Genomic DNA, 12,631 nt, shown 5'->3' on the forward strand with positions numbered 1-12,631 from the left:
TGTACATGTGTCTAGGTAGGTATGGGTGTGTATGTACGTATGTATACATGTATGTATGTGTGTGTTTATATGTGTGTGAGAGAGAGGAGGGGAGGAGGGACGGACATTCTGTAGAAAACTACTCTTGTTTCTACCCTGTAGGCCTGAGGAACTGAACTTAGGACGTCAGCCTTGTAGTAAGTGTCTTTACTAAGGAAACCACACTGCCATTCAGTATTTTCCTGTCATCGCTCAGCGCAGGACAGCCAGTATTGAACGGTTCTTTTTGAATACTTAGTTCTAGTGGCTGAATACTACTTCTGGTTGGACTGTAACAAATGGCAGTTTCCCTCACAGCCCTCTATGGTAGCACACCAGGTAACCCCAGCACCTAGGAGTCAGGCAGCAGCAGCAGGAGTTCAAGGTCAGGCTACAGAATGAGTCCAAGGCTAGCCTAAGCTACAGAAGAACAGGTAGGGGCCAGCCACTACTGCTGATACCGGAGGAGAAACGGCTTCAGGAAAATGTGAGGACATGCTCACAAGGAACACAGGAAGACATGTTTACATGGAACACAGGAAGACATGCTTACATGGAACACAGGAAGACATGCTTACATGGAACACAGGAAGACATGTTTACATGGAACACGGGAGGACATGTTAACATGGAACATGGGAGGACATGTTCACAAGGAACATAGAAAGACATGTTCACAACATTAGCATTCGGGTCTTTGTTCTGTTTCTGTCTCAAGCAATCTTGTATTTGAACACACGGCCATGAACCTCCTGCTTTTGCTGCTGGAAAGCATGTAACCTCTGCGCATATTCAAGATGCCTGTGGGCCTTAGTGATCCTCCTGGAAGGGAGTGTGGCGCTGCTACTCTCCACAGCCAGCTACAACCAGGTACATCGCTTATGCCCAAATCCTACAAAGGTTTGCTTTTGTTCAAACACAGGCCTACATCTTTCATTTCTAAAGCATTAAATTGCTTAATTTCTATCTAGAACTTGTCATCTTTAAGACCGTCCCTCCAGCGTTTCTCGTTGCTGTGTAATTGTGCTCGGCTGCACTTTCTTCCTTTTAGTTATGGTAAGTCTGGGTGCGAGTTTGTCCACACACACAGCACATCCAGACTTCCTGAGAACGTGGCATCAAGTGTGACCACATTCTGACCAACAGATTATAATTCCAAGGTCATATTCTTAGAGGGAACTTTGTGTTCCTCACTCCTAACTTGCCTCAGCCTGGAACGTGAACTTGATGGTACTAAAGCATCTTCAGTAGTTCAAATCAGTGCAGTGCTGTCAGTGACAGCAGGTACTGTCCAGGGACCTAAGGCCCTGCTGCCTGCCAGCTTGAACTTTTCCTAGACAAAGAGAAACTTCTTTCTCCTTTAAATCTGTCTACTAGCTCTCCTGACTGCAGCTAAAGTAATACCCTCAAATAATAAACTCATTTACAGGTAACGCAAACCTAAACTCTGGAAAAGCACATTTTTATCAGGTAGATTCAATCTTTAGTGCAAGTAAACACACACACACACAAACCTGGTCTTGAAACAAATATTTTGTAAAACGTTTTGGCCAAATGATCATTTTTACTAATTAGTGATTTAAAAAAAAAATCTTCAATGCCCACTATTACGTATTATAAGAAGCAAATCTCATGTTTCAATTTTGAAAAAAGATCTCTTTGTATGTACATACATATATACTGGAAGTAGGAAAAAATTATTTTTGGTGATGGAAAATGAAGTAAGTCAATTATAGACTATACATTGATTTTTATTATTCTAAGGTTTATTTTGTTCAATAACCTTTTCAATAACCTAAGAGAAAAAACAAATCTCTATGCTTTTATTTTGGCATTCTTGTTCTAAGGCTGACCACTTGGCTTAATATTCATCTGCTTTATGCTTACAACTGTTTCTGCTGTGTCAGTTATGTTCTAGAGGTCATCATGGACACAGAATAGTGGGCCCTTACGTACTCCCCTGAAGGGAAACACAGGTTAGCTTCCTGTGAGCTGACAGATTACTGTCATGCCAATCAATAGAAAACCTTGTTTTCAGCCAGGTGTAAGGACACATCTCTAATCCCAGGACTCAGAGGCAGAGGCAGGTGAACCTCTGTAAGTTCAAGGTCAGCCAGGGCTAAATAATGAGACCTTATTTGAAAGAAAAACTGAAACAAAAATCTCAAACCAACAATAAGCCCTTGGTTTTATGTGTATTTCTCTTTAAAGACCCCTTATCTAATAAGTATTCTTATTCATGGATACTGAACTCCAGGCCAACTGCCCTTCCTCCTGAGTGGAATTCTTTAACTCAGTTTTCTATAAGATGTTGTCTACCCTTCCTGTGCCTAGGAAAATCACAACTCAGGAGTCGTTTGTTGCAGAGAAAAGTCACAACAAATACAAACATGTGAAAATGTAATACTACAGAATACTGAGCCTGCTCCCACTGAGAAGCAGGAACGGGGTTAGGTGGTCGTCCTCGACCTCAGCTGGGTGTGGAAGCTAGGAGCCTGCTTCACTGCTCCACAACGGCCTCAGGTGAGCGGGTGTGGGTTTGGGGACTGCAAATATGTCCTAGTGAAATTGCAAATAAGGAAACTGATAAGGACAACCTAAAGTACAGTTCTAAGTCCACTTCATTGTCTATAATGTAGAAGGATCTAAACAAGATGCACTCTTAGGATTATTTAATATTAAAAATTTGAATGCATGAAAAATATTCTATTTCAACCTAAGAAATAATAGCATACTTAACATTTGCAAGTTATCTGACTTGTACATGAAATAATGTTGCTAGCTTTAGAAAATTAAAAAATTTCATATGGAAGTCTACATTTCTATTTTTTCTTGAAAACACTAGCTTGATGGTAATCAACACTATGTTCATGCAAAGTAACAGTCAATTTTTAAAATTACATTTTACTTATTTGTGTGTGTGTATTTGCATGCATGTGCTATGGTGTGCATGTGGAAATCAGAGGACAACTTGTGGGAAGTAGTTCTCATTTGGGTGTTGGGGACTGAACTCAGACAATCGGGCTTAGTGGCAAACATCTTCACCTGATCCAACATCTCACTGGTCCAGAACAATACATTTTAAAACTCACTTGCTATGCTTTTTTTTTTAAAGATTGATTTATTTCTATTTTATGTGCCTGAGTGTTTTGCCTGCATGTGTTATGTTCATGCCTAGCTCCCTCAGCGGCCAGAATCCTCTACTGGACTCCCCCCAAAGTAGAGAGTTTTGAGCTACCTTGTGGGTGGTGGGAACCATCCCTGGTTCACTGGGAGAGAAACAAGTACTCTTAGCCACTGACTTACGTCTCTGGGCCCACATTTTATTTAATGTTACTGCAGATGCAAGTATGTTGGCAGAGGACACCTTGCAAGAGTCAGTCCTCTCCTTCCACCACGTGGAGAGCCACTATTATTAACTGGATCAGTGGGATAGCAATACTAACCAACATTCTAAACTAAATCCCAGCTTCAGAGATATATGCCAATCTATATTTTAGTTTTGGTAAGATATGGTATGCTGGACAGTTTTATGTCAACTTGACACAAACAAAGTTATTTGAGAGGAAGGCACCTCAATTAAGAAAATGCCTCCATATCGGGGTGGTGGTGGCACATGCCTTCAATCCTGGCACTTGGGGGGCAGAGGCAGGTGGATTTCTGAGTCTGAGGCCAGCCTGGTCTTCTAAGTGAGTTCCAAGACAGCAAGGACTACACAGAGAAACCCTGTCTCGAAAAAGAAAGAAAGAAAGAAAGAAAGAAAGAAAGAAAGAAAGAAAGAAAGAAAGAAAGAAAGAAAGAAAGAAAGAAAGAAAGTAAGTAAGTTCCTCCGTAAGACTGGGGCGTAGGTAAGCTTTTTCTTAATTAGTGATTAATGGGGAGGGCCCAGCGCACTGTGATGTCGCCACTGAGCTGGTGGTCCTGGCTTCTACAAAAAGGAGGCTGAGCAAGCCACAGGAGCAAGTAAGCAAGCAGGAACCATTCATGGCCTCTGCATCAACTTCTGAATCTGGGCTCCTGCCCTGCTTGGATTCCTGTCCCAACTTCCTTTGGTGACAGACTAGATGTAGGAGTGTAAGCCAAATAAACCCTTTCCTTCTAGTGTTCATCGCAGTAACAGAACCCGTAACTACTCAATGCTGACATATGGTAAATGTAGTATTTACCATGTGAAAGATGGAGTCTAAAGTGCTTTCTATTTTAAAATTTATTTAGCCAGGCTATGGTGGCCCCCACATTTAGTCCCAGCACTTGGGAGGCAAGGTGTAATCCCAGCTATCCAGGATTCTGAGGCAGGAGGATTATGAGTCAAAACCAGCCTGGGATACAAAGTGAAGCCCCACCTCAAAAATAAAAGTCTCATCAACAGAACATTTGAGTCACCATAATTCACATGGGTGACTTTCAGAATGCCTTTGTGTTAACTGCCGCGTGAGAGTCATAATTCCATTTAGCAAGTAAAACATGAAATAAAGAGCCCTGATATCAAGAGGCAAATTAGATATACACAGAACTGTAACTGGATGATCTGCTTGTTAAAACTAAATCGGAGAACTAATAATGTCACAATAACAAAAGCACTGGGAATAGCTGGGAGTTGGACAGAGAAATGAAAGACATGAAAATGGAAGCCTGGCTAGAGAAGATGGCTCCCAAGCCCGATGGCCTGAGTCCGATCCCTGAAGCCCACAGAAAGGGAGAAGGGAGAACTGACAAGGTTGCCTGGCCCATGGCATGCATGCCTCATAATAAAATATAGTTTAAAAAACAGAGGACCAAAAGAAGAAGCTACCAAAAGACAAAGAAGGGATTAGGGCCACATGAAGGTAGGATTGCCAGACAGTGCCATCACGGCCTGCAGAGGTCCTCCTCACAGCCTGCAGGGATCCTCCTCACAGCCTGCAAGGGTCCTCCTCACAGCCTGCAGGGATCCTCCTCACAGCCTGCAGGGGTCCTCCTCACAGCCTGCAGGGGTCCTCCTCACAGCCTGCAGGGATCCTCCTCACAGCCTGCAGGGGTCCTCCTCACAGCCTGCAGGGGGTCCTCCTCACAGCTTGCAGGAGTCCTCCTCACAGCCTGCAGGGATCCTCCTCACAGCCTGCAGGGATCCTCCTCACAGCCTGCAGGAGTTCTCCTCACAGTCTGCAGGGATCCTCCTCACAGCCTGCAGGGGTCCTCCTCACAGCCTGCAGGGGTCCTCCTCACAGCCTGCAGGGGGTCCTCCTCACAGCCTGCAGGGATCCTCCTTACAGCCTGCAGGGATCCTCCTCACAGCCTGCAGGAGTCCTCCTCACAGTCTGCAGGGATCCTCCTCACAGCCTGCAGGGATCCTCCTCACAGCCTGCAGGAGTCCTCCTCACAGCCTGCAGGGGTCCTCCTCACAGCCTGCAGGGGTCCTCCTCACAGCCTGCAGGGATTCTCCTCACAGCCTGCAGGAGTCCTCCTCACAGTCTGCAGGGATCCTCCTCACAGCCTGCAGGGATCCTCCTCACAGCCTGCTGGAGTCCTCCTCACAGCCTGCAGGGGTCCTCCTCACAGCCTGCAGGGGTCCTCCTCACAGCCTGCAGGGATCCTCCTCACAGCCTGCAGGAGTCCTCCTCACAGTCTGCAGGGATCCTCCTCACAGCCTGCAGGGGTCCTCCTCACAGCCTGCAGGAGTCCTCCTCATAGCAGTCTAACAGGCATGAAACAAATGAAGAAAAGGAACAATTAAATCTCTAGCTCCTCAAGGGGCAAGAGAAATGGCTCACTTCAGAGCACTTGTTGCTCTTGAGGTGCCTGCACTTACACGGTGACTCACAGCCATCTGTACCTCCGGTTTCAGGGGACCTGACACCCTCTCTTGGCCTCCTTGGACACAGACCCATATGTAGCGCACAAGGACACATCCTGGACAAACACTGTTATGCAGATAAAGCTAAATAAATAATATAGGAAAAATAGTTCTAAGAGAGCCCTCTGCATTTAATAATTTAAGAGGGATCTGTCTACCTCCTACCAACTTCCTACCCTGGTCTATCCTGCTTTCTGTGAGTTTAAAGCATAGTTGAACCTTCCTAAAGAGAACTCCCAAGGAAGACTCTTTTTGGTAGGAGAGTCTTCAATTGATGAGAACCTACAGTTAAAGCATAATGCATTAATAGCATAAACATGTTTCTGCTAGGCAACTACAAGCAAGGCAAGGATTTGTTTCCAATGTAGCTCTGTAACTTTGAAGACAAGAGAAAAACAAAGGTCAGTCGTCTGATGACCTCAATGACAACATAGCCATTTCTGTTACAATCACACGTGAATCTACCAAGGTACTACTCTGATTTATTTACTATTCAGACTTTCCCCCACGAAATGGACTATTAAAAGGACAACCTTTCAACAAGTCTATCATGAACCTTGTCTACCAAACAGCCTGCTGTAAATACCAGCATCCTAAAATCTAACACAGCAAGGCTTCTAGAGCTGGCTCAGTGGTTAAGAGCACTGAATGCTCTTCCAGAGGATGCTGGTTTAATCCGCAGCACCCACATGGAAGCTCACAACTATATAACTCCATCCAGGGGATCTGATGTCTTCTTCTGGCCTCCGTAGGCACCAGAGACATCCATGGTGCTGGCAAAACACCCACACACATAAAAATAAATAATTTAAAACAACAACAAAAACCCTAACATTATAGGTCTGGCAAGATGGCTCCTGGCAAGGAGGCTCCTGGATAGAGGTTCTTACTGCCAAGCCTGATGACCTGAGTGTTATCCCTGCAATCCACGTGTGGTAAAGGCAGAACTATCCTGATTGGCAGACTAGTGCCAATGTACGCATGTGCACTCATATCATGCACACACATAAACAATAAATGCTCAAAAAATGAAACACTATACACGTTTTCAAATTAAAGATGATTAGCGCTTTATATAAGAAATGTTTACAATACTTCTCTGGTACAAAAACAAGCCTAACTTTTCCATGATATTTGGACTATTTAAATAGTCAACATAGCATTTTTTAAAAAAGTAATTTGCTATTTTTTTAAAAGATGTATTTATTTCAAGTTTGTGATCACACTGTTGCTGTCCTCACACATACCAGAAAAGGGCATCGGATTCCCTTTACAGATGGTTGTGAGCCACCACACCATGTGGTTGCTGGGAATTGAACTCAGGACTTCTGGAAGAGCAGTTAGTGCTCTTAACCGCTGAGCCATCTCTCCATGCCCAGCATAGCATTTTTATATAGAAAATTTCTGGGCTGGGTGTGGTAGTTTATAATCCCAGCACGAGGGCTGAAGCAGTTGAATTCTGGGTTCAAAGACAGTCTAGGCTACAACGAGAGACCCTGACTCAAAATCAAGCAAACAAACTCAAGCCTCTAGAAATAAACTGGGTATATTCTCTCCTAGGAGATAATCCAGTTCAAGGTGATTGTAATTACTCTCCGAATCACAAGGTTTCAGGGCTTATTCTTTTAGGTATAGAGCTGCTGATCACAGAGAACTCTTGAAAAACGGAGACTAGATAAGCATATTATATACCTATATCACAGTATAATAGACTTCTAGAACAATGCTTTCCTAAGTACATTTCTCAGAGAAGTAGACACACAAAATTCCCCAATTTATCGGAATTGCCTATAGCAATGTATACAGATATTCATTATGTTAGAGTTTCACGATCCCTAAGCAAAACTTTTCTGTTAAAAGAATTAAGTCATGTTGACATGGGTGACTTAATTCAGAAGAACTATCTGCCGTGTGTCATATTTAATGAGGTTGGTTTTGATGCTTCTGCAGAGACATCCAGGGTCTAAAGAGAAATCTGTGACAACAGCACTCTACCTATACACCTCCATCTAAGGGGGGTTTTCTCTTTTGTTTGTGACCACCAGACAAGAGTTCCTTGGTAACAAACATTTTTCTAGAACATACTAAAGAATGTTATTTACATTTACAAGGTAGAACACCCTGTGGTAGTGTTAGGGCATATAAATTTTATGTGATTCTAGCTTTCTTTTTTTTTTTTTTTTTTAAGGAGCTGAAAGTAATTAACCTTCAAAATGGAAAGTGTCTTTAATACAACAAGTCGAGAAGACATCTTTACTTAGATATAAAAGTCATCAGAAGCAAATCACTCTCCAGGTTTTCTCTGACACTACTGTTGCAAGTCACGCCAAGGGAGAAAACATTCCAATTAAGACACCAACCTAGTTACTAGCATAGGTGGAAGTGGCGACTCCAAGAGGCATCTCAGAGCACACACTTATACTAACACTACGATGTACTCTGTTACACACAGAAAATACGCATCACCCAAAGCTCTTTTTTGTTACTGTGATAGGCAGGCATGCTCACACCACAGTGCTCACACAGAGTTCAGAGACAGCTCTGTCAGGCTGGTTCTCTTCTTCCTTTTTGCGGGTCCTGGGGACTGAAGGCTGTCAGGCTTGCACGGCAAGTGACTTACCTGCTGAGTCAGGAGCCAGCCCTAAACCGTGATTTAAGATCGCACGCCTCCCTGAGCAAGTTTAGTTACAAGCGCACCTGTGGCTAGCTAGCTTATTAGCCCTCCTGCTTTCTGAGCCAGTTCCTCCAGATCAACCCCCACAGAGACGCCTGCAGCAGCACAGGGACTCTGTAGCTGTAGTCTGTTGGCCACTTTTGTGCCTCAGGATCTAACCTAAAAACAAAAAGAAGTCCTACAACCTCTCAAACATATTCACATTTCTTACGGACTTTTCAAGAAACTATCTTTTAAAACCAGTACTAGTTGAATAGAAGACATCAAACTAAGAACATGTGAGCATTCACAAGTATGCATGTTGCTCAAGGTGAAAGAAAGGGGTTTCAATCATCAGACGCCAGTGTCTTTCTCTACCTTAAGGAGGTCGGGGTGGGGAAGAAGAAACCATATTAAAAAGCACCAGACTTTAAAAGACAAAGTATAGAGTGGGTGGAATTCTAGATTTAAAATGCCCCCTTTTGTTCACAGACTTGCTGATGATCCTGTGATACAAATACAGATCTTTATTACTAGCCTGGTTTTGAGGAATATCTTAATAAAAGTCCAAAGTTCCTCTCAGCTGAGGCTATGAAAGGTTAGGCATGCACAGTCCTCAGTGTTACTCTTGTCACACACAGGAGATGCTAAGCTGGCCTGGGTGTAGCTTACTCATCCAGGTTCAATTCCTAGCACAGAAACCACTCCCACCCTACACCCACCAACCGCACCCCTCCTACATTCTCTAATAAAGGAAGAAAAAAGTAAAGGTAGGAAAACAGCTAAAGTAATTCATACACCAGAAAAATCTGAGTAAAAAGCCTGACACAGAGACTTCACTTATCTAACAACTGTGGAGGAATAAAATGGCATTGTTTACTACCTAATATCTGTAAGTTGCCCTGACTGTAATATCTGTGGTTTATTTGAAATACAAATCTATATGAAGGGGGGGGAATTAGAGATTCAGCTCAGTGAAATGTAGTGAAAAAGTTTTTATTGTTCATATATTACTAGGGGAAAAACATCTGAAATACAACTGACTCTTGGACAAAAAAGATACTTTAAAGGATGGTATATATATATATATATGTGTGTGTGTGTGTGTATATATATATATACATATATATACATATATATATATAATGTGTACCATATTAATAGTAGAAAGAACAAGACATGCTCATCTAGTTGTAAAGCAATGGTGGTTCTGTGAGGAAAGAGATTATCTGTAGTTTATTGGGCTAAGAAGTTACGGGTGCACACTAAGAACAGGTCAATTCAGATAAAAGAGGCTTTTCACTAGAAAAAATGAAAAAGAAAGAATGTAGAGCCATTCTGAAGACGATATAATTTAGTTCTGCAGCAATGGAAGAACCTACATAGTAGATGATTATACAGCAAATGTTCAAAGCCCTGGTTAGTCAAACATGTAGGCCAAATCAAATATCGACAATTAAAGCATCTAATATTACACCATGCACCCCACTGAGGCTCTATAAATCCATGTCAATTAGTGGCCCCTGGGTCCTTGCTGACAGAATCAGAACTTTGATCATACAGTAACTTAGTGAACTCAGTCCTCAAAAGACAGACTACTGATTCAATTCTCAGTGCAAATAGATTAACAAGAGCATCCCTTTCTCTTTACATGTTTGCCAGAGACGCTGGGCATCATTATGAAGTCATGATGAAAAACCACGATGTTGATCCATGCACACTGAACCAAAGCGTCCCAGCTCTAGCTCTGCAACACCAATCAATTGCACAAGTTACTTTGCTGAGTTTTAGTAACGTGAGGAGGCTTGACCTCTCACTGCTCCAGAAGGAGCCTCAGCTTTAAATTCCTCTAACTCTGAGGAACTAACTCATAACCTCTTCCACAGAAGTCACCGTGACAAGGCCAAAGGATAATCTCAGTCTAACCTATTGGAGTTGAGACTATCCTTTCCTGAGTATCAACTAAGGGCTGCACTTTCTGTTTCTCACTTAATTTAAAAGCCACAGCACTTCTGACTTAGGAAGTGTTAGCTTTCCCTGATCATCCAAATCAATCAAGCCTGGAAGCCTGGATTTAAACCAAGGTCTAATTTCAAAGCAAGCTCTTAATTTGTGTGTCTCTGACATGCAAGCAAAGGCTAGAGATGGGCTGTGACTATGGGAAGCTAGAGTCCCTGGTGTTCCAGGAACAGCAGCCTTGTTGTGTGTGGGAAGGAAGAAGGGAAGCCAGGTATTGGGGGGAGAGGAGATCTGATTTTCAAAAGCGACAGACTTGACAGCCTTCACTCAGTTCAGCGGCAGAACGCTTGCCTTGCATGTAACCAGGCCATGGATTCTGTCCTAGGAACTCCTCCATCTCCCCCCAGTACTAACTACATTAGTAAACTACACTATCAACATTAGCAAACGACTTTAGATTCTGATCAAGTTACTTTAATTCTCTCTTCATTAGTAAAGACTCCATCCGATCTTGCAGGGTATTTTATGACCCTTCTGAATCCACCAAACAGAGCTATGACAACTGTCCAAAGTTTTTCTTTAAAATGTCACACGAGGCCATTTTATCTTCTGTATATCTAAATTCATTATTCGCAAGTAAGCCATCCACAGCCGTTTCCAATTGGCTCTGCAAACTCCACAGGAAGTGTATCCTAAACATAAAATCAAACCCTGCTTTTCCAGTCTTAATAATTAAAAAAAAATTAAGAAATCGTGTCACCAATAGAGCAGTAGAGTCCCTAGAGTGGTTAGCACGCAGATCACTACAGAGTGCACTGCCACATGACACATTTGGGTGAACCTGAAAAGTAGGGTTTGAACCACCAACCCTAAGCAAACGCCCATTCTTACAGCTGATGGGGCAGAAACAGGTGGCATTGTGCCCCAAGAAAAGCGTTTTATTCTTAGCCACAAGCCTTGGCCAACAGCTGGGTTTTAACCTCCTTCCAGCCCTCCAGAGCCGGGTTTCTGCCGGCACCGAGGCCGGCCGACAGGTTAAAGGGAAGGAGGGAGGGGCCGCGCGATCCGTCGCCCCGCCAGGTCCCCGAAGTCGTCCTGTCACCACGGCCCGGGCTACGCCGCCGCGTGGGGAGCTCGCGCGTCCGAGCAGGGAGAAGGAAGGCGAAGGGAGCGGCGTGGACGCCCCGTTCTCGGCCAGCCCGGCCCCAGCCCGGCCCCGGCGCTGCGCTCACCGTCTCAGCTTCTGTGTGCTGGGGTCCGGCACTCTGGCCCCCCATCACCCCGCGGAGGAAATTCATCCCGTCGCTCAGCCGCCGGCTTCACCGGCCCCTCTGCCAAAGAAAGCACGACCGCCCCCTCGCCCCCGAAGGGCCTAGCCTCGGAGCCGGCTCTCCGCACTCCCCGGCCTCCGCCACCGTAGCCTCCTACTAGGCAGCCGCTCCGGCCCCCTGAGCCCGGAAACAGCCACCGCCACCAGCCGCGGTGCGCATGCGCGGGGACGTGGCGTTACGTGGCGGCTCGAAGGGCGAAGGCAAAAGGGGAGAGGAGGGAGCCCAGGGCCGCAGGCCACGCCCACCAGCCCGGGCCCGCGGGCCACGCCCACCCGCAGGCCTCCCACCACATGGGCACGCCCCCTCCTCCTCCTCCTTGCGCCGCTTGCTGCTGCTGGCCACGGTCACCCACGTGGTCGCAGCCCTGCCCAGTTGGCTCGGGAGGCTCTGATTAGACTACGCGCTTCGGCTGGTAGGTGTTTTGTCGCCGAGCGGGACGGACTGCAAGCTGTCAAACCTGAGGGCTTATTTTGTTGAGTCGAAAGTGAAATTTTCCTTTGGCCTGCGTGACAGGTAAGGGGGAGAAGGGTGCCCTGTCCCCTGGGAGGATCCGTTTGGTTCTTTTGGTTAAGCGGTACGAGCGAGGTGGCCTTTTGATCCTGGCAAATCGCATTTCTACACCGGGCTTTGTTTGGTGGTAAAGGGGGTGCTAGAGACCCCTCATTCCACTACCACTGGAGGGCGCGTTTCTAAGTTCTTGCTCCTCAACCCTGCTAAAAGGAATTCCTAGATCTAAACACCAGGTTCTCCGCTCATTTTCAAGTGTGAGAAGGAACCCCCATCAAACCCTGGGTTTATCTCTAATAAGAGATTAGAAACAAATTGTTCCAGAGTGTC

The 12,631-nt window shown here is 44.9% G+C and overlaps 1 protein-coding gene across 2 annotated transcripts in view; it reads right to left on the reverse strand.

Annotated features, from left to right (window-relative positions):
• The window catches only part of Uso1 (USO1 vesicle transport factor), a 66,545-nt gene extending 54,600 nt beyond the window's left edge, over window positions 1-11,945 (reverse strand). Inside the window, exon 1 of one of the 2 annotated variants that reach the window (XM_052198266.1) lies at window positions 11,696-11,945. In XM_052198266.1, coding sequence (XP_052054226.1) covers window positions 11,696-11,761 — 66 coding nt within the window. In that variant the 5' untranslated portion in view covers window positions 11,762-11,945. The remainder of the gene's footprint in view (window positions 1-11,695) is intronic. The other variant, XM_052198267.1, reaches the window with a different exon arrangement.
• Between the last annotated feature and the right edge of the window lie 686 nt (window positions 11,946-12,631).

Source organism: Apodemus sylvaticus, chromosome 11 (assembly GCF_947179515.1).
Source record: "Apodemus sylvaticus chromosome 11, mApoSyl1.1, whole genome shotgun sequence".
NCBI classification, from domain to species: domain Eukaryota; kingdom Metazoa; phylum Chordata; class Mammalia; order Rodentia; family Muridae; genus Apodemus; species Apodemus sylvaticus.